The 26,810-nt window shown below is 39.4% G+C and overlaps 1 protein-coding gene across 1 annotated transcript in view; it reads right to left on the bottom strand.

The window, feature by feature from the left end:
* Positions 1-26,810, bottom strand: part of LOC146698144 (F-actin-uncapping protein LRRC16A-like) — an 85,153-nt gene that overhangs the window by 33,052 nt on the left and 25,291 nt on the right. Inside the window, exons 3-19 of the mRNA XM_085473155.1 lie at positions 26,446-26,496; positions 21,537-21,596; positions 20,324-20,445; positions 19,491-19,588; positions 18,357-18,427; positions 18,018-18,091; positions 17,781-17,856; positions 14,066-14,154; positions 13,037-13,131; positions 12,132-12,218; positions 10,640-10,743; positions 9,442-9,519; positions 8,899-8,975; positions 7,129-7,233; positions 6,764-6,833; positions 5,373-5,454; positions 5,180-5,279 (exon numbers count right to left, since the gene is read on the bottom strand). Of these exons, the coding sequence (XP_085329281.1) occupies positions 5,180-5,279; positions 5,373-5,454; positions 6,764-6,833; positions 7,129-7,233; positions 8,899-8,975; positions 9,442-9,519; positions 10,640-10,743; positions 12,132-12,218; positions 13,037-13,131; positions 14,066-14,154; positions 17,781-17,856; positions 18,018-18,091; positions 18,357-18,427; positions 19,491-19,588; positions 20,324-20,445; positions 21,537-21,596; positions 26,446-26,496 (1,439 nt within the window). The remainder of the gene's footprint in view (positions 1-5,179; positions 5,280-5,372; positions 5,455-6,763; positions 6,834-7,128; positions 7,234-8,898; positions 8,976-9,441; positions 9,520-10,639; positions 10,744-12,131; positions 12,219-13,036; positions 13,132-14,065; positions 14,155-17,780; positions 17,857-18,017; positions 18,092-18,356; positions 18,428-19,490; positions 19,589-20,323; positions 20,446-21,536; positions 21,597-26,445; positions 26,497-26,810) is intronic.

Here is a 26,810-nt window from a genome sequence, read left to right on the forward strand (position 1 = left end):
GGAGTTTTCTGCCCCATTTCAGCAGGAGCAGATAAACAGGGAGCCAAGGTCGTAGCTTAGGCGCTGTGTGAGAGAGAGCATGTGAATGTTTAGGCTTTTTATGATAAGGTGGAGGCACCAGAGGTTATAAAAGTTTGAGCAATGCTCCACCATTTTGAGATTTTGAGGCTGTCTGCATCAGTGTCCATCTCCCACGTGTGTGATCATTAAATCATCGTTTGACTCAACCCGGCCGGACCAGTGTTGTTATTGTGGTTTTTTCTCTTGTCTCCATCCCCAATATTTTGAACCTTAACATTTTGGGGGCTCGTCCTGTGGTATTGGGGTGGAATTTAAAAGTTTGGACGGTCCGAGGTTGTCGAACGGACAGGCACGAGCCAGTGGTCTGATTTGAGTGGACAAAAGCCGGCTTATCTAAAGGTAAGGCACTACCTGTTGAATTATTTCCAAAATGTGCCAAATTGGATATGACTAAATTAAAGTCTACTCACTGAAATTACTGGTAGAGTGTCTGTTTTGATTTTGATGAGAATCACCGTGTGTTATGCAGTTAAAGTTGCTTAAGAATGTTTAATGAACTTGAAGAAATATGAAACTGTTCTGGAGGTAACAGATATAATGTTGGGTTTGAGTCCCTGGATATTGAGCTGAAGGCTCAGGTAGTTTGGTAGGGAAATTAGGACAGAAACTGTTCTGGAGGAAACAGAGACTGGTTAATAGTTTTACAAATTAGGTCAGAAACTGTTCTGGAGGTAACAGATACTGTTTAATTGATATGTTAAAATTTGTCAAAATTGTTTAGGTGAAAATTGTTATAGGACGGCACTGGAAGATGCTAAGAAGCACATAGCCCGGAGGTTACGCTCCCTCCTGGCCGTGGACGCGCGGTCTTGACCTGTCGGCGAACAGGGGTAGTTCAGTTTGGCTTTAACTGTGGGGTACAGGGCATCCCGAAATAAGCTAGGAGTTAAAATGTTAAGGTTCAAAATATTGGGGATGGAGACAAGAGAAAAAACCACAATAACAACACTGGTCCGGCCGGGTTGAGTCAAACGATGATTTAATGATCACACACGTGGGAGATGGACACTGATGCAGACAGCCTCAAAATCTCAAAATGGTGGAGCATTGCTCAAACTTTTATAGCCTCTGGTGCCTCCACCTTATCATAAAAAGCCTAAACATTCACATGCTCTCTCTCACACAGCGCCTAAGCTACGACCTTGGCTCCCTGTTTATCTGCTCCTGCTGAAATGGGGCAGAAAACTCCAGCACACTCTGTTCTCTTCTACTCAGACAAATTAGACAATAACCTTCTGCGAACAGTATTTCTTATAACTCAGCAATATAATGCATCATAAAACAATATCATTCATTCACAACAAGTCAGCAATTTAATGTAATGCAAATCAGTTTAACTAATGCAATAGTTATCAGCTTCTTCTAATTCAGGAGAATAATGCAAACTAAAACTACATAAAAATTCACAATCTTTAATTAGGGGTATAACATGGCATAAAATAATATCATAATTTTACAATTCCCCCTGATGAGGTCATTAGAATAATGACCTCACAAACACCCTGTAGCCCAGTGTGGCCGGGTTCATCTCTTCTCACTCCTGAGGTCCTTTGTCCCCCTGAGGGGCGAACCATATGTGGGATGACCTCTGTGTTTGCGCAATTCAGATGCAAGAAAAACTAGGATTCCAACAGTAGCAGGTCCAGATGACAACCTCCTTGTCTCCCACTGCTTTCAGCCCTTATTCTATTGCTGCAGCTACCAGTGTCGTCCAGTTGGGTGATCCTCTGCTCTTAATTCTTCAACCTTAGGGGTTAGACAACCCTTCAGTCGTAACACAGACCAGGGGATTATTCTGCCTCGATTTCAAACAACGATCTGTGTATTCTCCAGAAAAAGGAACAGGAAGGTGTCCCCTTTTTGCCCAAAAGCCTCTCGAACTTCGTTGGTCTGGTGTTCCCGGATTTCCGCCAACCCCTTCATGGTTATTGCTGTGTTTATGGGATCCATCCTTTTGTGGTGACTAGCTGGAGCCCAAACGCCATGACCCTTGGACCCAGTTGATGTCTCGGCAGTCACTGTGTCTGACTCTGCTACGGAGGATCCTCGCATCTCTGTGACCTCGTCTGGTGTCTGTTCCTTTCTCTGTAAGAGACAGAAAACCAAAACACCTCTCTTCCTAACCCTAATAATCTAATGTTGTTATCTACTGACCTTCTAGTGATTCAGAATTGGTCTAAACATTCAGAATGTCCCAGGGACTTATTCTAATCATATCTTATGTGTGTGTGTAAGCATGTTTGCATTTAGCCCTCCGCACTCAAGGCATTTCTTACACTTTATCAGTCCGGACAGTCACGCCGAACGAAGCTTCTGACCTTCAAAAGGCCGAGTGCCAACTCGTTATAAGCACATTTGCAAGGTGTGTCTGAAAATTATTGAAACCCCTCTTTTTAACAAAAGACAAAAAATTAACAAATCTTCTAAACGCTATTCAGTTCATTTCAATGAGTAATGATTAAACATGAAAATGATAGTTTATGCTTTTTCACTGATTCTCTAAAAGGTCCGTCTTCTCGGACCGCTATTAGCTTAAGCTTTACCATTCCTAAATTATTAAAGACACAAATGAAGTTATAAAATGTTCAAATAATCCTGGTTTGATGTTAAAGCTCAACCTTCCCCCCCTTTTTTGACACATTCCAATGTGTCAAATCAACGGAGCTAGAACATTCAAAAAAAGTTAGGCAGCTACAAAGTTTCCCAGACTCTTAAGGTGATCCGCGTGTAACGTTCTGACTCAGGTATTTAATATTTTAATAAATCTCGTTTAATTAACTGCCACTATTTAAACTAACCTTAAAGACATAATTTAAGAAAAGATCACAAAGAATGATCATTTTTATACATATTGCAACTTGTTGCTCATTGTAGAGTTGTGCTCAAGTTAATAAGGGTTAAAAGCTACAGTCAGCGCGAATGTCTGACTGATCTATTGAGGGGAAAGGCTTCGAGCATAGAAGGCCGCACGCGCTTACAAAACACTGATATCATGTTATTCTTTGTGATCTTTTCTTAAATTATGTCTTTAAGGTTAGTTTAAATAGTGGCAGTTAATTAAACGAGATTTATTAAAATATTAAATACCTGAGTCAGAACGTTACACGCGGATCACCTTAAGAGTCTGGGAAACTTTGTAGCTGCCTAACTTTTTTTGAATGTTCTAGCTCCGTTGATTTGACACATTGGAATGTGTCAAAAAAGGGGGGGAAGGTTGAGCTTTAACATCAAACCATGATTATTTGAACATTTTATAACTTCATTTGTGTCTTTAATAATTTAGGAATGGTAAAGCTTAAGCTAATAGCGGTCCGAGAAGACGGACCTTTTAGAGAATCAGTGAAAAAGCATAAACTATCACTTTCATGTTTAATCATTACTCATTGAAATGAACTGAATAGCGTTTAGAAGATTTGTTAATTTTTTGTCTTTTGTTAAAAAGAGGGGTTTCAATAATTTTCAGACACACCTTGCAAATGTGCTTATAACGAGTTGGCACTCGGCCTTTTGAAGGTCAGAAGCTTCGTTCGGCGTGACTGTCCGGACTGATAAAGTGTAAGAAATGCCTTGAGTGCGGAGGGCTAAATGCAAACATGCTTACACACACATAGGATATGATTAGAATAAGTCCCTGGGACATTCTGAATGTTTTAGACCAATTCTGAATCACTAGAAGGTCAGTAGATAACAACATTAGATTATTAGGGTTAGGAAGAGAGGTGTTTTGGTTTTCTGTCTCTTACAGAGAAAGGAACAGACACCAGACGAGGTCACAGAGATGCGAGGATCCTCCGTAGCAGAGTCAGACACAGTGACTGCCGAGACATCAACTGGGTCCAAGGGTCATGGCGTTTGGGCTCCAGCTAGTCACCACAAAAGGATGGATCCCATAAACACAGCAATAACCATGAAGGGGTTGGCGGAAATCCGGGAACACCAGACCAACGAAGTTCGAGAGGCTTTTGGGCAAAAAGGGGACACCTTCCTGTTCCTTTTTCTGGAGAATACACAGATTGTTGTTTGAAATCGGAGCAGAATATTCCCCGGATCTGTGTTACGACTGAAGGGTTGTCTAACCCCTAAGGTTGAAGAATTAAGAGCAGAGGATCACCCAACTGGACGACACTGGTAGCTGCAGCAATAAAATAAAGGTTAAGAGCTCTTCGGACAGAGGTTCTAGTCTACGTCTGAATGGTATAAGGGAACACCAAATAAAGCTGTGGGAGAACAGGGGAGTGTCATCTGGACCTGCTATCCTTGTAGTAATAGTTTGTCTTGCACCTGACTTGCGCAAACACAGAGGTCATCCCACATATGGTTCGCCCCTCAGGGGGACAAAGGACCTCAGGAGTGAGAAGAGATGAACCCAGCCACACTGGGCTACAGGGTGTTTGTGAGGTCATTATTCTAATGACCTCATCAGGGGGAATTGTAAAATTATGATTTTATTTTATGCCATGTTATACCCCTAATTAAAGATTGTGAATTATTATGTAGTTTTAGTTTGCATTATTCTCCTGAATTAGAAGAAGCTGATAACTATTGCATTAGTTAAACTGATTTGCATTACATTAAATTGCTGACTTGTTGTGAATGAATGATATTGTTTTATGATGCATTATATTGCTGAGTTATAAGAAATACTGTTCGCAGAAGGTTATTGTCTAATTTGTCTGAGTAGAAGAGAACAGAGTGTGCTGGAGTTTTCTGCCCCATTTCAGCAGGAGCAGATAAACAGGGAGCCAAGGTCGTAGCTTAGGCGCTGTGTGAGAGAGAGCATGTGAATGTTTAGGCTTTTTATGATAAGGTGGAGGCACCAGAGGCTATAAAAGTTTGAGCAATGCTCCACCATTTTGAGATTTTGAGGCTGTCTGCATCAGTGTCCATCTCCCACGTGTGTGATCATTAAATCATCGTTTGACTCAACCCGGCCAGACCAGTGTTGTTATTGTGGTTTTTTCTCTTGTCTCCATCCCCAATATTTTGAACCTTAACAATATAGAGCAAAACTCAATCCCGGCCTTCCCTTTGACTTCAGCGGAAGCTCCAAGCTGTGCACAACAGCTCAACACCACCTCCTCCTTTGCTGCATCCTTACTTGGATTTGATGTTGTTGAAGTTCTTGCCCAGAGAGAGGTGTCTGATAGACCGGTTCTTGGCCAACCAAACAAGCAGAGTGGACAACTCTGAGTCTAATCCTGAAAATGAAAGGTATATGTTGTACTGTAATACACCTCTGCTTTGAGATTAGTAAATACAGATTACAATAAGCATGATCACCAGCATCTCACCGTTGTCAGAGATATCCAGGCTGGAGATGTTTGGGATCTCAGCAATACAACCTTCAAGGATCTGAGATCCTCCAGACCGCAGCTGAAAGCACAGGAAAACAAACTGTGGTAATATGTTCATTTTACCGCCAAGCATCTGAAACAAACAAATCCTGCACTGTGACTGGAAAATATGAACACAAAAGGTCACAGTACTTCCACAAAGGATTGAATGCTTCATAAAAAATTCAACTATATATTCAAGTACACAACAAAAATGTAAGCTTCTGTGCACCTCCTAAAATTTCCTTTATTACAAAATGCAAAACATCTGCATAGGATTATTTCAAGTAACACACATCCAATTTACTATGACTTAATGCACATTCTTTAAAATAGCTGCACAGATCATTCAGAGCAACTGTAGCTTTTAATTAATGCAAAATGTTGAGGGGAAAAAAGCTCCACTAAGCATAAGATCAGCAGGAAAAAAAAAAAAGCCAAACGTGCACATGAAAAAAGGAAAAATGACGTGTTAATTATTAAGAGTGAGCACATTAGTACTTACACAATGGCCAAGCTTACAGAAGCATTAGAGGGAGAGAACAGCATGTCAAAAGCAAGCCAGCAATTACCAACAACAAAACACACAGATGCTTAATGAGCATTCTTCTGGCCACACACTCACTTATCAAAGACACGCATTTGCACATGCAACACACTCAGCGGGGAGTCCTTATTTTGCATGCTGCGATCGCACTCAGACAACCAAACGGTTCATTAAGGCATCGAAAAGGGACGCTTGCGTCATTTCCCCCCAAAAAAGCTTTGGTTTGGGAAGGTTTCTGTGGGGATCTGGATTCGGATTTCCTGGGTAATCTGTTATGAGCTATCTTTAGCGATCAAGATAAATCTGCAGAGAGCTGTCTTTTCTCTTTTTGGAGCAGGGGAAGGTGAAGGCTGATGTGTGTGTTTGAGAGTTACGGCAGAACAACTACAGCTGGAAACTGACCCCACATCCCAAATCCCCAACTCAAACTTCACCCTTCCCTCTCACTGTTCCTCTCTCCGCCTTTTATCCCTCCCTGTTGTCTGCCGAGTACTCCATTATGCAGCCTCTTTGCAGCATCATTAGCCTGTCAAATGGTTTTTGAGTGGATCCTAAAAAGCCGATTGCATTGGACGAGTATCATCTTTTTGCGCTTTTTTTTTTAGTAGTATTTAAAAAAGCGCTCTTAAATGATAGCTTGGAAGCACACTTACAGAAACAAAACTACAGCTAAATATCACTTGTCTCATTGGTTAGTAAATAAATGGTTATTTAAATATTAAATATATTATTTTTGCAAATGTGCCATGAAAGTTCCCAGTTCCCTACTTGCCCTGCACGCACTGCACTCTCTGCGTCTTACCTCACAGCAGCTGAGGTCTAGAGAGACATCCTTCACACTTGGGTTACTGGCCAGACCAAGTAGGAGCGCTCTACAGTAATGACATTATTTCCAGTTAAAAATACATATTTATAATTCAAAACATGAAAAATGAGATAATTTTAAAAGTAAGGAGAAAGTAAGACCAGATGGCCTTCATTCAAATTCTATATTTTTTATATAATTCATGTAATACTACTTTCAGTGAAAACAATAAACTCAGAGTTAGTCATTGTAGGGCTGACGAGACAAGCGGCATTTAAATGGTATCTATGCTTCAAAATGGGCTCTGAGAATTTGGAAGGAGGCCCTCAGACACATTAAAAGTGAATGAATCGCTGTCTCACTTCACAGCCTCTGGTGGCAGCTTGGTTCCTGACACGTTGATGGAGGTGAGAGATGCGGCACTACTGAAGAAATGCTTGAAGGACGGGGGCACGTCTTTGCCTTTCCTACAGAAACAAAAAGAGAATAAGGATGAAATAATGACACTACATAGAGTCAACATCGGATAGAATTTCACTAAGTCTACAAGCTTGCTTCCTCGCTTTTTTGTGGTACCAGCAAAAGGATCAGTAATGCAGAAGACATTCATGACAACATTAAGATTGTACTACTCTAAAATCTCATGACCAACTTTATCTGATGTTTCAGATAAGGAGTTGTAGCTCTACCAATCAAGCAGCACAGATGGGTCCCACATATACTGCAACTCTTAGTTGGAAGTGCTTAGTTGCTCAGCTCTTCCTTACACTTCACTAGCCTCCATCTTCTTCCACATGCTATAGTCAGGTCCTCTTTACCTTACTCTGCTTACCCAATCCTCACTCCCCTCCATCTCTTCTTTTGATAAAGTCCTCGACTCCTTTGAGACACACTGGGGGAAAAAGCTCCACCACTCACCCATCTGCCAGTCACAAAATCTCAACAATCAAGTGCAAATTCACAGAATTTGAACTCACATAGATGTGATGACACTTGACTACCAGCAGGTGTCACACATCAACATACAGACCCTTATAAATAAAAGACTGATTCAGCCAGTACTCCTATACATAAAGACAGAAAGGAGAATCAAACATTAGCCTCAGTGGGTGCTGTATTAACAGCAATGAGAGACTCTTCCAGGTCAAAGCCCATCTTCCACTATCACATCATGGAAAACAAAAATTACTACCCTACTATATATTTTCTATCCAAGCAAGTTAATCATGATTACCTCATTATTATTTCACAAAAAGATGCAGCTGTTAAAAAACTACACACATGCCACCAGTTTCAACTGGAACAAAACATAATTTAGTCCACCCATCCACTGCACATCCACGCACAGACAGTCATAGGGGGTTTATATTGAATAAGAAGCAGTTCCAGGGCTAACAAACACTGAAAGCAGGAAGAGGCAGAAACGTGGATCCAGAGGAAGAACAACAACTCCACACAGAAGCAGCTACATCCAACCAGAAAGCTTCTTGTATGAGGAAACAGAGCTAACCATCACACACAAAGTTAACCCCAAATTCAATACAATCAGTAATACTGATTGTTAGTAATAACAAAAAACAAACAAACAACTGAGTGTTATCCTCAGCCTCCTGGTAGTTGCACCAATTTCATCAATCTGAAAACCCTAGTTTACCTCCTTCTGGAGTTATCACATTCACAAGCTCTTCAGAGGAAACTTGACCTAAACTTTTCCAAGAGTTTTAATAGATACACCTCTAAGTTGTGAATTTCAAAATCCTACGTTGCCTTGTTCTCGAGTTCTTCCATTCACAAACTTGGCTGTCCATGTTGCCTGCCCACCCGGCAGGGTTACAGCAATGTCCCATCAGCCTTTTACAGGTTAGGGATAACAATGGTGCTGATGCTGTAAAGCTGTGATTGAAAACCATCATTAAAGATGAAACTAAAGAACATTGAAGTTTTGGTCTATTGGGCATTTGTTTATACACCTTCAGTTGTAGCATGTGCAGTACTTTCATAAAATCATACACATTTGCTCTTCAATGACAGAGCATCTAATACAGAATACAGTACATTAGAAATGACTTCCTCCTCATCAGGTCTGAGTTAGTAAAACCCAGATTTGTATTTTTTTTTTTTTTTTTTTTTACCTGTGAGGGAAGACGCTCTTTGACACGTTGAGAACAGAGAGGTGTTCAACTGAGCCCCGCAGCAGTGCTGAGCAAACCTGGAACACACATAATAAAAAGATCAATCAGTTGCAATAGTTTTCATTGCAGCTGTTTTTGAGATGCATGAATATATTTAGATTTATTGGTACACAGGAGAGAAAAAAATATGACTTGCAAGAGAATCAATAATTTCTTTGGATGACAGCTGGCTACACCTCAAACTAATCAATAAACTGTGTTTGGCTCTTAGACCCACATCAATACTTCACATACAGTATTACACCACTTTACATATACTCAACAGCAACACAGATTGAGTGGGTTACACTGCCTGAAACACAGACATTAATAGCGAGTATTTCACTCTAATTAAACGTTGCTCGTTTGCAGAAAGTAACTCTGCAGGTTTGTGTGGTCTGTTTACCAAAAATGCGAATCACTACGGTATAATAATGAAGCAGACATCTCTTTAACTATTTATCTATTTAGCTCCTTTGTCCAGTTTCATTTTGACTCACTCACCTGGTCCAATAAGCAATCAGTGTTGGAGAGGTCAAGGGTTGCCAGGCTGTTTGGCTGGCCGAGGAAGTGGTAGAAGTGCTAAAAAATAAAGCATAAGAACAACCTAGTGTGGGAACAGAGTGTCACCATATTTATGTGTCTGCTGGTGGATGCAGAGCATTCATAAATCTGATTTCAACCCATTTTTGTTGGATTTGAAGGAATGTGGCAGAGTTTCACTTGTCCTCTCGATCACTAAGTGATGAGCTGCAGTGCACTGCAGCCAACAGGGTGGGACGGAAAATTCGCATCACTGGCCCGCTCAGCTTGCTTTAGTGCCAGGTTTTCCAGATGCCAGAAGTTCTGCTCTATAGCTCTTTCGAGAATCTGGATCTTGCTCTATCCAATTTTCAGGCTAAGCATCAATCCCACTTCTGACCCTAATATTGCAAACCCATGTGGAAGAAAGAGTTGCGAGACAGAAAACTAATTTTCTATTCGCAATGCCTTTGCTCTGTACACCGCTCGACCCCAGCTTTAGCACTGACACCCACGAGCACACAGGAACATTGACCAGAGGCAATAACTGTTACAACACTGCAACTTAACACATTAACACTGACATGAACAGCCAGGAATTGTGAATTTTATTAGCACCAGGTATTAAATCACTGATTTTTAAACTACGTTTGTAATCAAATCCAAGCAAGAATGCAAGAAATACCAAACTATTCCTTTCTCATCTGTCAGTGGTGCAACACATTTAAATAATGTGTATGTGTTTGTCTTTACTTTTTACTAAGAACTCAGTCAGTGACCCCTTGAAAACCACCGTTGTTATGGAAAAGTGTTCCTGATCGGTTAGCATGTGTTTGCTTAAGGTGGCTGGCAGTCGCAAACTGAACTCAGTCGAGAACCTCACTGTGATTGCATTTCACACATTTCAAAAGTGCACTGCTTTTACTTTGAAGGTAAATGGTTTCCTTTCTGGTTGTAGAGGAGTTTGCAGGTGTTTGCAGACAAGTTGGGTTAGCGATACAAATTGATGAAGACTGCTCTACTCTGGCTAATTAAGCAAATGAATGCCCCTTCAGACACTAATGAAATTTTCTTTAAATTTCTAATATACTATTAATATTCAAAGATAATCAAAGATAAATGATTTACACAAAACTGACATTTTTTTTCCCCCCATACGGCCACAGTTTATGTTCAGTACCTGCATGTCGTCTCCTCGGAGCATGTTCCCTGAGAGGTCCAGATGGACTAGGCTGCTGGGGATGGACGGGTTGGCACTCAGTGACTGGCAAAGGCTATTCACCCCTATAACACAAACACACACAAAACAAGCACTGTCAGCGTTATCATAGCCCTCAAATCTCCACTTGATGTTTTGACAGTATATTGAAGGAAATGGCAGGAAATGAGCAGTGGGAGAAGACCGGAAAAAACGGGCTCAGAACGTCGAGTGAGCGCATGGAAAATGAAACGAGTAGGCCTCCACACAGTTCTGTAAATGCAATCCACAATTCCAATAAAAACCTATCAAAATAAACACAGTAAAGGCGATATTACCGACTTAATAAATATATTGAAAAAGATATCTTGCAATAAATATACTGAAAAAGCCCCACAAAAACTAATCTTTATGCAACCAGTGTGTGTTTGCCAGAGTTAAAATGCATGTGGAATGCATGTCTATGCACGCCTGCATTTCCACAGCTTATTATTGACACACTGTGCACGCAACCACTGACCTGTGTCACATCACATCGCATGGCTGACATGGTACTCTGACACTTTAATACTATGAAGTCCTAACTGACTGTGTCAGCCTGTAAATCAAGGCGTGACTGTCAAATAAATGCTTTGATGAAGAGATGAAAAAGAATGAGATTAAAGACAAATGAGAGTAAGAAAAAGGACATTCAAAATATCAAATGAGCAAATTGCTGAATTATGTGCTGCAGCAAAGCTGTTTTAAAAAACCCAAACAAAAAAAAAAGAAAAAAAAAAAAAAGAGTAAATGTCCCCAATCTGCAGCTTTTGCTCTTGGCATGGAGTCACAAATTATGGATTGAACCTTCAGCAAGGCAGAGCTCAGTTTAAGCAGCCTTACTAACTCAGCATGTGGAATATGATAGCTTTTTATTGATTGCCTGAAAAAAAGCAGGTTTACAATGAATTCCTATAGACCAGCACGGTGCTGAATAGTTTATTTTGGATGATAACCAAGAAAAAAATAGGCTGCAAGTAACTGCTGACAGAGAAATTTCAATCTAGAATAGCCTTAAATACAATCAGCCTCTTGGCACTATTTATTAAAGGAAGGACTTTGGGCTACAGACTGAAGGAAAGTGATTTAGAGAATAGCATTTATGCAAATGAAAACATGAACACTGTTTACAATTTCTTCCCTTTCCATGCATCTCTCTATAAGAGTGTTAATAGTGTGATAATTAAGTCTCATTAGCATCCCAACAGTGGGTGTGATCACATTAGTGGAGGAAATTAAGTGCATCTTTCTGTAGGGGTGCATGTAAATGCATACAAAAACGGAAAAAAAACCAAGTGATTACAGCACGATATTTGTATCATATGTCCTTTTAACCAATCTGTTACTTTTGCTACAATCTTGCAAGTGGATCCACGGATCGCTTTAACATTTAACAACTCTACAGACGCAAACACCAAGGGAAAACAGCACATACCTTTGGGTGAGAGTGAGGTTTTGGAAAAGTTTAAATGCTTGAGCCCCAAACGGAGTTTGGCAAACTGAGCACCCAGGGAGGAAACACCTGCAACGAGAGAAGAATTTATTCAACACAGGTCTATCTTAACTGTCCATGAATGCTTGGGTATTTGTTACCTGAAAAAGAAAGCATTACACCACATGGCAATAAAAAGAAAAAAAAACTGCTTAGTTTATATGACAATATAGTTACAGTTATCAGAATGAGCCACCTTTTATTTTTAATATTATTATTTATTTTAAGGTATAGTATGGCAAAAATGAAATGATAGATTTATATACATATATATGCCTATGAAGGGCATATTCACCAAATATTTGTAATAAATTTTACATGATGACAAATAAACTAGAGACTGGTGAGCCCCAGACATCTGTTGCATGTTTACAAGCATCTGTATGAATATTTGGTGGAATGCATCTTTAATTCATGTGTCCTGGATAGACTGAGAGGCCTTAGGACAGAGCTGATGAAATATTAAAATGCTGCACTAACTGCACAATCACAATGGAACATAAACCGTCTGTATCATCACTAACTCTGGCTGTGTCAGGCTGTGGTGTTTGTACTATAGAGCTGTCCTTTCACTCTACCTGCATGTCGCTTTATTTGTTTTCTATCTGTTTGGATTTGTTTGCCATTTCTAGTCATTCTAACTGTACAGCTTCCCCGCCTCCTGATTCCAGTACCAGAGCCAATGCAATTACGTGATATATTACTATATTTAAAAGAATGCTGTAACCATTTGTAACCTGTGAAAATTGTATTTTAATATTACAGAGCAGAGGTGAAACACAGCTTTTAGAGAGGAGAAAGAAGAAGATCACAGAGAAATACATTAAACTAGATCTGAGCATTTTTACCTCTGTCCTCCAGTGGGTTGTTGGCAAGATTAATAGTGGTGAGTCCTGAGCTGGGGTTGTGGGCCAGAGCAGCAGCTAGCTTCTGGGCAAAATCGCTGTAGATTGTGAAAGGATGTATTCATTACAGGTCTATAAACAATGTAAGCACCAAACAAAGACCTTCAGAATGCTTCAGCACCTTTGATGTTGCTTTTACAGTAGCAGGAAAGAAAAGCTTACAGAAAGTGAACTGAAATATTAGATTGGGACTGCTAAAAAAGCTATCCAATATTTTTAAAGAAGCGAATACACTGGAACAGCCTGGCAAAGCTCCCATTTCAACACTAAATAGATTAACAAAACTGGATCCAGTAATGTGATGCACAGCCATTTCCTTCACAGATCTGACGGAAGCTAAATCAAATTAACATCCCGGTACCCTCTGCAATGTTGCTGCAGTTTTCCGTATGTAGGTCTCGGTCTTCCCATAGCTTGAACCTGAGTCTGTGTATGACAATGCTTCAAACACATTAACAGTTTTCTCTTGCTGTGACACTCATTAAAAATGGGCTTTATTACTATTATATCAAGCAGGTATAAAACTAAATTACACGAAATCATAAATCTGACCCAAGTAATGTCCGACCTGTCAATATAAAAGGTCACTCCACAGAATTAATATTGCACTTCCATATAGCACAGACACTTTTGACTAAGAGATTAAAAGGGTAGATTGAAAAGGGTAAATCACCTCCCATAATGTGAGGTAGCATTTTTAGCTGTATTCATTCTGGATGCAAACCTTGGATTTTCAAAATAAATAGTTTTCGTCAAAATTTTTTCATTCAATAGCAAAAAAAAGAAAAAGCTTTCAAAATCAGAGAGTCACATCATAATTCTCCCTATATTTTCAATTCATTAAACTCATTTTAATCTGTTATTAAGCGACCTTGGAGTTCTGAGATTTGAAAGTGTGCTAATGATTACATATGTGTACTGTCCTAGCTACCTTTTAATTGTCTTTGACATTAACATTTCGTATTTTCTTACGTTTTGAGTCCTGCATTGTCCAGGACCAACTCCTCCAGTCGACTGGATCGAGACACCACCCGAAGGATCTGCTCACACACATCTGCAGACTGAAGACGAACATATGTCAAAGCATTTTGGTAACAGCGGTGCAAAAGTCATTATATTTTTATGTGTTAGTACAATTTTGGTTCAAATCATCATCTCTACAGACTGTATGGAGGATCATCTTGGCAGAGAAAAGAACAAAAGGCAGCAAACATCCAAGAAGAAGAAGAGCTTTGAATGTCCCTCAAGAAGCCTAAAGAACCATTTCTGAAGATGACTTAAAGAAATTACAGGACAGCTTCTCTATAAGAGTTCAGGCTGTGTTGAAGATTAAAGGTGATCTGGAAACATTGACTTTCAAGCTCAAAGCACTGCCCGTTTCTGATTTTTCTAGCAAAATACTAAGAATAATATATTCTTTCCTAAAGATTCGTGAATGATGCACACGAAAAGTGTGAATGGACAGAAAATGATGGGTCACACTCAAAGCTGTTCACAGCATAAAAATATGCAAATAAACTGAACAAGCTCCAAGGCTTAGAACATGATTTATCTGGAACAGCAAAACTTCGATACTGAAGGTCACAGGAACAATAAAGAAATGTACTTTTGCAAGTGTTCGTTCTCAACTGCTCTCTCCAGAAAGCAGTCTATTTATGCTAATTAAAACCCAACAGTATACAAGTGAATTCTTCTACTTAAAGACCATTTAGGCATGACAAGGGAGAGACTGGGGAGTTCAGACTCTGGACACCTTAAGAGGGAGAAAAATAGTTCTCGCTTCTGTGGTCTGAACACCACAGGAGACACAACAGAGGGACGAAAAGCACTCGTATTTAGACAAAATTAAAGATTCAACAGCTGAATGTCCATGCCCTACCTAGATGCTCACTGACCCACTTCACTGTGTGCTGCGTCATACATACACAGAAATCATGCACCAGACATATTCAGTTAGCATTGCTACAGATATATCTTCCAATAATCTGTACCGAAAAACTCAAAAACTTTCGTTATGATAGAAGGGCCAGTATGTTGTTATTAATCACAGTAGCTGACATTTCTTCAGTGAGGGGCTGTTTCTGTTAGCCAGCAACCTCAGTGTGGCCAAAACAGTGCCTGTATTGTCCAACGCGGGCCTCTAGAGTGTGGAGGAGAGAAAGGAGAGAGTGATGATGGAAAGAGAAGGAGACAGTATCAGGAAAACTCGGAAGAAAGGGACTGTTGTTCACTTGTTCACATGTTTACTCATCGAAACTATGAGTGTTAAAGAAAAGAATAAGAAGGATGGAGGCCACCGTGGATGACACATGCTATATTTTTTTAAAAAGAGCGATACCAGGGTAGTGATGGATGAAATGGAGAAAAACAGGGGAGCGAGCAGAGAGGCAGAGGGCACACAAAGAAGTCTTGTCTTTTCCACAGCAGCCACAATAACACTGTTGGGGACAGCAGGGCGACACTGTCAGCATGTGTATTGTACCATTAACCACTCATTAAATAACAACCTTGTCACGCTGTGGTGTTCTGACCCTGCACTCTGCTAAATTGTCCCACGCTTTCACACATGTGCGTGCACGCATGCACACCGCGCTATCATGGCTTCATTAAAGGGTTATCCCTCTGCCATCCTCTCCTCTACTCCTCTCTCATTGCTGGGCTCAGCATCTTGATTAGACCACTAGACAAACAGCCTGAATGAACTGAGGATGAGCAGCGAAATCCCTCACTGTGATAGCCTGCTGCCTGTGAGTGTTTGTGTCTGTATTTGTTTTATTACTCAGTCTGCTGCACTGATATTGCTTATCCTTATCTATACGATAGAGATGCAAGACTGAAGTTTAAGGCTTGAGGCGCGTGGATTTAATGTTTTACATCTCCTTATCAACTGTTTTTGTTCTCGGTGATCCACAGGGTATTTCTTAAAGTAACGCTACGGCTGAACGTTAAACACAAAGCAGACCAGCTTGAGTGTCAACCTCTCGTTGAACTTTTTGTGCATCAACTGGCCTCATTCTGTCTACTTTCACAAGCTAAAATGTTTAGTTCCCCTCTTCTGGTGTAATTGTTAAACACGATTACTCCTTGTGATGCTTTCTGCCACGTTTCCTTACTCATCTGGCATTTCTCACTTTCATTTTGTCCACTGACCTTTCCCCCCGACCTTCATGTTTCTGTCCCACTGCTCTGCTGGCTGTCATCGCCTTCTCTCACACTCTCTTCCTCTCTTATTGTTCTGTCAGACTTCCTATTATTTCCATTGGAACGGGAATCAGAAATAATCACGCTCCAGATCACATCCTCGCAGCTCTTGTTTCTCCAGCTTCCCCAGTATCTCTATACAAATATGCACACATTGGGAAAAGAGGATTTTTTCCCCCTTAAAGCACTCAAAGAGGACTGGGTTGTAAAGCCACAGAATACAATTCAAACACTGCCAAAAAAACAACAACACTCAAGCAGCACACACAATTGAATAGCACTAAGACAAAAGCCTTACGTATCATCATAACCACACACTAATCTCAAATAGAAGGGCAAACATTAGCACATGTACCTGCGTGAACATTTGTGCCCAAGTTTAAACACGGCATCACAAGGGACAGGATTTTAAAATTCAGCACGAAAGAAATTGTCCATGACGGAAGCGTGAGATAATTGCTCGGACTGAGGAAGCTGCGTGTGGTAATTGGTGAGACTGAGCGAAGCCTCGAGACGCAGAGTTGGTAATGGAGTGCTGCAGGGGGGCAACAGCCCAAGACATTGAGCCCCTTTGTCTAGTACGGATTAGGAGTCTTATCACACGAAAACATTGGACTGATCGTCAGTCAACAGAGTGGTGGGGGAGATGGAGGAAACAAAGGGGAAAGTATTCTGTGCATACACCCCTATATACCATAAGCAAAAGGTAGAGGAAAAGCTGCTTACATTAGAGGGAATTTACAAAGAGAAGGAAAAATCGAAATATGCAATATAGAAAGAAACAGACATTACACAACTGAAATCTATGTGATGCAACAACAGTGTTAGGTGCCCCTTTTTTAACTTTCACAAAATAGTAAGGAAAATCAGCTCTGCTCTTTAGCATAATTTAAAATATGCCAAACGTGACATGATAACACTCTCAACACAGTTTTAGACCCACAATAAAACAGAATAAATCTCCATCTTTTGCTCTAATTAACCGCTTTCTGTTATCACTTGAGACATAAATCACAAATGGAGGCAAACTCTAAGCCCTTACCGACAAATACCGACTCATACAAAGCAGAAACTAACGTACCGCAGTTGTAGCAATGAGGCGAGGCGGTGAGCAGCAGGTTTACCCAACCAAAGAAATACAGCAGGGCGGCTTTCTTACCTACTTACACCTGGGATAGGATTAAATCTGGTTCTGTGGGAAAACACTAACAGCGCATACCTTTTATCCAGCACAATGAAGATATAAGCTACATTCATATACAAACTAAAGGAATGAGAATGGAAGAGACTAGCGCTGCTATAAGAACTACCTTTGTTAATATGCTTGGTGATGAGCAGCACTCTCTCAGCAAACTACATCCTCTGACATGACCACAGAGCTCTTAACACAGTGTTAACAAAGAACTGAATATTAAATCTTCTTTGGAGTGCTCAGACTTTAGCTTGCATAGTGTTAGCCAGATTTTCAAATATGAGAAGTACTAACCAGCTTGTAATCCTTAGTAGAGACCTTGGTGAACCACTGGTTAAACTCCAGGACTGCTATTATAGCTACCAGATCCCTGAGGAGGAGGAGGACAAATGCAGAAGAGAAAAAGTCAGAGCAGCCATAAAATCTTTTTTTATCTCTCTCATCAATACCATCTCAGACTCAGTGATGACTTTGATGGTAGTTTTTAAATTGCACTGGTGGTAATATTTAAAGATCTTTGCCGGCACTCACCTGTTCTCCAGATGACTGAAGTCCTGCAAATTAAGTTCTCTGGTGTCTTGCGTTAAATATATAGTGTCTACATCCTGGAAAGGAAACGATTAATTAATCTTGACTCTAGAAACAAAGCAATTGCACTGGGAGAGTAAAAGATTTGTTTCATGTAGGAGAAAAAGAGCAAGAGCACGAAGGCGTCAAGAAATAAGGCTCTATATATGTGTCAGTGCTGTTGGGCCTTATCAAAAGTTGTTGCATGTTTATGGATCCAGCCTACAGCGGTGAGGCTTAGATGAAGAAGAATCTGTCAATGTGATCTGTGCAACTGCACAAAAGAATATAAACAATGCTTACCCACTGCACCTCTTCTCTGTAAGGCATCCCCAACCAGTCACAAACACATCGGTACATCTGAGAAAACCCACCTACACAGAGACGGAGACCATCAAATACGAAAAGAGAAAACAGAACAAAGTAGACATGTGAAAGGAGGATTTTGGAAACGTGATTATTTGCAACACTGCACAGACCATGTAAACTTACTACAGCAGCAACACATCATTTAGAATATATAGAGAGAGCTGTTTGGAAAAGTCTTGAGCCATTCTTCATGTCCTGCTTTTGTTAAGAAAATGTAATGTAGATATATTGATATTGATTTATTGAAATCTGTGAAAACATTCATGGAAATACAGTATATAAGGCATTTAGATGCTTACCAGATAGCATTACATGATGGATAGAAATCGGATGACACATTTCTGTGTTCATGATTCCAACAATTTTTGACCAGATTTCCAACACCATTGGTTGAAATGCATCCCCAAAACATTCAAACATAACGTGTTTTACAGATTCCTGTAGACACACTCTGTTGTACCTCTCTCCTGACCTACTCTGTACACACTGAGGATGATTTAACCCTAAATCACTCAAACAGACCTGTTGCCACTGATTTTTAGTCCAGTTCTTGTGCAATTTGGCATATCTCAGCTTTTTCTCACAGTTTTCCTTCCTTAAGAATGGCTTCTTGATATCCAACCTTCCACTAAGAGATGATGAGGCTTCAGTGAACAGTAGATAGATCATCTAAAGAGCCAGATAAATCTGTCAAATCCTGTGTTAAGTTTTTTTGGGGGATATCTTCCTTTTTTCTTAAGGAAATTACATTGCTACTTCTTTTGTCCTCCACTTTTCAAGTTTACTCAGTTTTTAAGGACACACTGCACACTGTTAGATCTCACATTACTGACATACACCAAGTTAGCTCTTTAAGAATCACCTTGTTGGTCAAGAAATGCTGTTTTATGACTGTAAAACTTTTATCTTTGGCATTTTTCATAGATTTAATAACTGGAGAGACATGTGGGTTTCTGTGACAGGCTGCAAGTCTGGCTCCGTGGAAGTAAAATATAAAGAAATAACGGGTGGCTGAAGAGTTTTGCACAGTACTGTGTGCAGATGCACGCAGTAGTCACAGGTTCATACCACAGGGTCCAGGTTCAGCAGGTTTATTGTTCTCCCACAGAGTCTGCAGAGAAGAGAGCCTGTCTGGAGGCTCCATGCAAAGCTTCTTCATCACTTTACTGAGAAAAGAAGTCAAATGAAAATATATTATGAAAACTGCAGCTGGTGAGAGTTTCAAACTAACAGTTTCATTCTTTTTGAAACAAGCAATACTGAACTGCTTTTGCAAAGCCTTACTTTTCTACAGACATTTTGTAAGCAAGCGATGAGGCAGCTGTTATGCACTACATGGTACAGCAGGAATTTAAAAATAAACTATGTGATCTTAAATTTAAAAAAAAAAACAACTAACATCTAACTGCTTAAAATATAACAAAAGGCAGTATTAACCCTTTAATGCCTGTTGTATCTTATTTGATACACACACACACACACCCAGTTGTAGCAGAATTGATACAAATTAAAACTCATATGCAAATGTACATTTTTTTCTATTTGTCACAAAGTTTAATAAATACTCAATTTTCTATAAAATAGAATTTTCTGCCAGTAGCTCGGGCTTTAAAGGGTTAAATAAAATACAATCACATTTAATGATGGTCAGCCTCACGATGAGCTCAAACACTGTACTGTTCAAAGGTTATAGAAGTTTATGGTTTACGTCCATATTCATTTCTGCATTTCTATTTTTGCTTCCTGTTCAACAAATCTATGAAAGACACTCACATCTGCACTGCAATACACAGCCATACTGACGAGACAGGTGAATACTGTACATTTTACACACACACACACACACACACACACACACACACACACACACACACACACACACACACACACACTGAACTCACCTAGGGGGCAGACCTGGACATATCCTCTGCATACAGTTTCCTATGTGAGCCACCACCTCATTTACCTCGTCTGTGGAGGGCAACTTCAACGAAAATGAGCCGCGCTCATATTCTATGGACAGCTTAACGGACATAATCTTAATTAGTTATCACAACAATTAATGATTCCACCTTCACTGCAAGTCAATCACAAGTGCACCCATTTAGTTAAGGGACCGACACATTTTTACTTTCTCCTTCGGTCTGGTTTAATCAGATATAACTGACTGATAATCAGTTAATGTTAGGATTCAACATTGATGTATTGTGTGTTTTTGCATGCATGTGTCTTATTCTGTTCATTTTAATCCATATTTGACTTTTTTTTTTTTTTTAAACACCTCCCTGGAATCTACTGAAAATAATTAAAGTGAAAAAAATGTAAAAACCCATCTATCTACGTAACAACAGTTCTATCCCACATCTCTGCATGTAATGATTTAATAGTATTAACCAAGACTGGCTGACCATTTCAGCATTCACTACAATTATGCAAATGCAGATCAGAGCCTCTTCTACCGGCCAAAATTTACATAATCTTTGCTGATACATGGGAGACCATCGGTCAAGATATTAAGAGGACTGACATCTCTCAGACGAGTGGGACAGAGGTTCAGCTCCAGGAACAGGGTGGTTAGTGCTGGATTATCATATTTTATGGATAAATCCTGCTGACTGGCAGCTTGGCACAGATGTTCCGTTCTGGTTAGCCGTGAATTAATGAGTTTCTACAGATCATACCAGCATTTAAGACGTTTTCCTGCCATAGTTTTAGATTTGTCTATTTTATTTTTTCATCCTGCTGAAGTGTCCCTAAATAGGATAAAAAGTCTTTTCACCAGATTTAGTGTATTAGTACAATATATGCTGATGATTAAAACATCATGAGCACACACAGAAACAAAACAATATTAAAACCTGACATATAAAAGTTTAGGCATGTGTGTTTATGTGCCTATTGTCTCACTGACTATTCAATGCTTCATTTTTTTAATCGTAATGCTTTAAACAGCATCTGGACAGGTTACAGATATAACACAGATGATGCACTTTAACAACAACACAAAATGGAAACACAATTTAAAGGAATAGCTGGACAGCTTCAACTTTGTTCTTACTCTTAACATGAGAATGACTGTAGTGTGAAGCTTTTTTCTTTCATATTTTTCTGTACCTGCGTTGGCTTGTTGCAAGCAATTCCCTGGATCTCCAGATAATTAAAGGAGTGTTCCACCTAAAAGAAGAGAACAGATGTCCCATTAAAATTTTAATATCATCCAATGGCATGACCTTGTACTAATGAGAAGTGACAGCGACACAGATACCGCAGATACAAGATTTTTAAATATCTGTATCGTCATCGTTCGTAAACAATACAGATTTTTATTTTTTTTTTAAATAGAGAATAATCCTATATATCAGCCAATATATTTTTTCTTCCAGACACACAAGCATAAACATTTTTATCTAAACTTCACTAAGATAGTTGTTTTTTTAAACCCACACCCTGTCTGACGCTGCTCGGATCAGCTGGGTGTTGGGCTTGTGGATTTCCAAATATGTGTGCTGCCAAAAAGGGATTTGCAAGACACCCTTCTCTGGATAAACTATGCAACTTTAACACTCAAACATCGTCAAGCTTGTTTTGCCATTCCCTATTTCACTTTATACATTTTTAATTATCATCGTTATAAATACAAACACCAATGGATTACCATATACCTGATATCGGGCAATATCGGGCTCTGAAATCCATTGGTTTAGCTTTAGTGCAGATCGTGCTGAACTACAAGTTATTACAGTCTAGTGTTACCATACTGTTGAAGAATATGCTGGTTGGTATTAAGAAGAACAATTATAACAACCGAAAAAGAAAAGACAGAAGAAGAATATTAGGAATAAATTGGTGTAATGCGCTAACTCTAATCTAATGAGTCCTGCTTAAAAGTGTCTGTGTCACAGTTAATAAGTCAGGTTGCAGTAATTTAATCTTCCAACACCGACTCACACAGACGAACTTGTTTTAAAGTCATATTTGGTGTTACATGTTTTTCATCACAAATACTTGCATCTCAGTTTTCAGTCAAGTCCACTGGAAGTAAAATAAAACAACTACATATGACACATACTGTTCAACTTCTTGTGGCTTTTCCCTGCTTTGCACAACTTCAAATGTACTTTTTAAACTGTTTGAAATGAGTATGGCTCTCTTGCAGCTTAAACAGAACACAAAATATACTGAATCATCATTCAAAAGACAGTCTATCAAAACATTAGGGCTAGAGAAACCTAGAGCAGTCTTGCATCTGAATGTTTTATTTCTGCTTCAAGAGAGCAACTCAGAGCGACTTGCCTTCACAGGCCTTAAAAGGACAGAAACAGATTCTTTTAAATGAGATTGAAAACCTGTGCATACAAATGCCTTCTGCTTCATACCGAGTGCAGTTTTCCTCTGCTGCTTGCTTTCACACAAACACATACAGTGCCTGAGGGTAGGCCAGAGAGCAGGGCCAGACTATTCCAGGTGGGCGCTGTGTTCCTGAGGCTTGGCTCAGAGATGAGAGGAGGGAGAGGATAAGCAGACTGTCTGTCTACTGTCTGACTACAGTATGCAGTGTGTGTGTGTGCGCGCGCGCATTTGGTTTCGTAGTGCTTGTGGTTACTAAATCCACAATAAACACACAATAGCAACTCTCTCACTCAAGGTGCTGTGTAAAAACACCCCGCCCCCCAATTTATATTCAGCGCTTACTTTGATGTGAACTGACTTTTAAAGAAGAAATTAGCATAACTGACATAAATACAGCAGAAGAAATCAGCTCAGCTAATGACATGTTTCTCAAATAAAACAAAGCAACAGACTCCAGTAGCTGTTATTGTTATATAGGGAGGTTTGGTAAGTTTTAACAGGGTAGAAGGCTACCAACTGTAAGACACTAAATTAATCTTACACTAATTTTGATGCTCATTTGTTACTGCAAAGTGTTGTTTGCTACAATATGTATCCATAATGTAAAATAGGTCAATCAGTTTATTTATTTCAGCCTGTAAAAAGGTGTGGCTGTAATCTGAAAGGACTTAAATCAGTGTGGTGATGAAATCTGGGCTTCAGCCATTGGCGACGGCCAGCTCCATGCTGGGAGGTGTATGGAACCAAATGCCTGAGTAATTGCATCATTCACTCATTCGTTCACTGCCCGTCTGTCAGTCTAACGGGTCACACTGCACCTAAGTTTATCTGAAAGGTATTTATTATAACTGTTAATATTGAGGATGCTGCTGACCATTTGTATTTCAGGTTTTAATGAGATAATGGACACTGACTATGTTTTGTATATCAAAGGTATGCTCAGTGTGACCTTTTATTACATAAACTCCATTAGTTCTGACATCAAACAAAAGACAACCGAGCTGAAGAGCATACAGGTGAGGCTACAAAAATAAACAGAGACAAAAGGCAAGAAGGAAGATCTGAATGAATGTGTGTGTGAGCATGTGTGCATGCTTTTAGGAAGACACTGGCAGACAGCGAGGCCCTGGAGCTTCTCAAGAGGAGCCAAAGCATCAATCGAAGCAGCGTGCGCACACACAGAAAACCACTGACAAGCACATGAGAGAGCTAGAGGGGGATTTCAGCTATAACTAAGAGGAGAAATATACAGTCTAATGTTTAACTGAGGTTTTACTTTTATACACTAAAAACACTTCAACATTAAGGCCTCGGGCTGCTTTCAGGAAAACAATACGCATGAAATCCCCATCGTACAGTTTGTGCTCCTATAGGGTTTTAAAGCATTACCACTTTTTATGCATAACTATACAAGAATCCATGCATTTACCTTTTACCATAAAATAATACAAAATCATCTGTTGTATTATTTAAAAAAAAACAGCTTTCAACAGAAGGTGAGTACTGAGGATCCAGAGTGAGGAGAAGCTAAACTTTATTTAGGATTGATTGATCTTGGCTGTGAAACAGACTTTACATTAGAAAAGTACATTTAGGAGAAATATGGTAACAATCTTTTACTTTTTCTCTTTTTCTAGTTTTAATAACAGGCGCCAAGAAACCACCCATAACATTAGTGCATTAGTTGGCACTAGTGAATGAATAATACTAATACTACTACTATTAACAATAATAATAATAGAAATAAAGAATTTTTGATGCAAAAATTAGTCAATCACAAAATTAATCACAAAACTGTAATTTTTCCTTAAAAAAATAAATTAAAAAAAAATCTTCTGCCTGTCAGCTTAATGTAATATAAATTCATTTAAAATAAAGTCAATCCACTGAAGACAAGATACTAGTTATCCCATTGACCTTTGGCATTGTAGTGAGTGGGGGACGGAAACAGAGGTGTCAGCGTAAGAGAAACGGATGAACTAATGGATTATTGAAAAAGATTGGCAGGATAAGAGTGAGAAAAGAAATAGGGGAGGAAAGGTGATCTGTGGCTGTGATCTGGCTAACCAAAGAAAGATTGGTTTCACTACAAGAGAGAGAACTGTCTCTCAACAGAAGAAGTGTTTAAGCCAAGACAAGAAAAAAAAGGTGGAAAAAGATCCGAATGCAGGATGAGATATGGGGGCGGCTCTTTATAAAGCAGGTGTCTAATCCCTCTGGTCAAAAGACAGCAGACAGATAAAAAACAGATGCAGAACCAGCTAAATAAACAGACTTTAAACTTGTGGCTCATAACACTAGAAACTTTTCCAAAGTGGAAAATGATGTTATGTGAAAGAGTGAACTATGATGTTTTCTGTGTTCAGTCAATCAACCAACTGCACTGTCTCCAGGGCACCTTATTCACTGGAGAGCAGGAAGCTTTTTCTTTTAAAATAAGATGGTATGCAATATTGCGACTTGAGAGAAATACTGTTAAAGCTTTCCTGTCCTGTCAGGCGAGTCCAGATTTTGTAGGTGTTTTCTATATACAGTCACATCCCTGTTTGGGTTTATGACTCCAAGCTTTGGTTATGCATGTGGTCAGGCTAGAGGCTATTTTTGACAATGAGTCACTACTACTGCTGAAAACTGCTGACACTGAAAACGTGCTTAATCACTTTTTTTGTTTCATTAGCATTAGCAGCCGCAACAGCATGGATGGTACTGTATCCACCTTGTGGGTCTGTGTGTGTCATGTGTACTTGATGGCCAGAAAAGCCAGTAAACCCTTGGCCACTGGCTCACCCACTTCACACTCCTGTAATACATTCTGCTTATTTTTTTTCTTTATCAGAATATTACAGATGCAGGATTGGACAAAACTATTTTAAACAACTTTTATTGTGCAAAAACAGCAGCACAAGTCTGCTGTTAACCTTGATAATACATGTAGTGATGGTAACAGCAGTTTTGCATGAACATCTGTGTTGTGTTATTGCACTGCTGGTTTTTATGTGGTAGTGGTGACTGTGCTTGTAAAGATGATGAGGGATATTTCAGTGCTGGTGACAGTTACCATCTGCACTGCATTATCGCACCACTGTATAAAAGGATTTGCCAGCAAGCTTTAGAACTGCTTCAGGTACACAAACTTAAAAGTATCTATTTAAATCCAAAACTGCTCCCTGTATCACCAGTGAGAGCAAATGATGGCTGAAACAGAATTGCTAACTCTGCTGTAAGGAAATATCACACACTGCTGCCTGCAACAAGCATTACAACATTAATAATGAAGAGAAAACAGTGCTACTGTGTGTAATAAAAGAGTTGCAACACACTGATCATTATTCAGACAATGAGCAGCTTGTTGTTTTGGTTTTATGGTCATGAACCTTTTGGTTCAGTCTTCATATTCTGAAATTAACCAGAAAAATGTTAATATACATTTTTTTAAGTTTGTGTTTTTCTCTCGCAACAAACACGTAGTGAAAGAGGAGAATGAAGCCAGTTAGCAAGGAAAATCCCAGAAACCGTTTCCAGAAAACTTTCCAAGAAGTTCCAAAACTTCTGAAGTGATTTCAACAGTTTAATATGATTTATTTAAATGGAAAAAATGAACCCTAAAAGTACTTTTCTAACACAATCCTACACTCTTCATTTAGTAAAGAATACTATTCTCAACTGCTCTTACCTTGGCAGGAATGCGTGCCGTCAAGAGGTAGGCTCGGTAAGATGCGAGAGCCTAGGGGAGAACAGAGACAATAATGAGTATGTTGCTGTAAATATACACTGTGAACAACAAGAACCAGGAAATGGCAAAGAACACAAAGAGCTGCTCTGGTGACTCATCAGGATGAAAAGACTTGTGACTGTGAAGCATCTCTGTGAAAAGAGTGTAACAGAAAGATTCACTGACACTTGAAACATAGAACTAATAACATTGAAACATTTGTTAAAGTCTCTTTATCAGCTCAGCTCACTAAAGATACACATGCACTGCTGCACTAACATTCTTTAGACATTACCCGGCAGAGCTTACGCACACATTAAATGGTC

This window comes from Copadichromis virginalis, linkage group LG11 (assembly GCF_057382275.1).
Source record: "Copadichromis virginalis isolate Kocher_CV1m ecotype Utaka linkage group LG11, C_Virginalis_male_GT1.1, whole genome shotgun sequence".
In the NCBI taxonomy this organism is placed as follows: Eukaryota; Metazoa; Chordata; class Actinopteri; order Cichliformes; family Cichlidae; genus Copadichromis; species Copadichromis virginalis.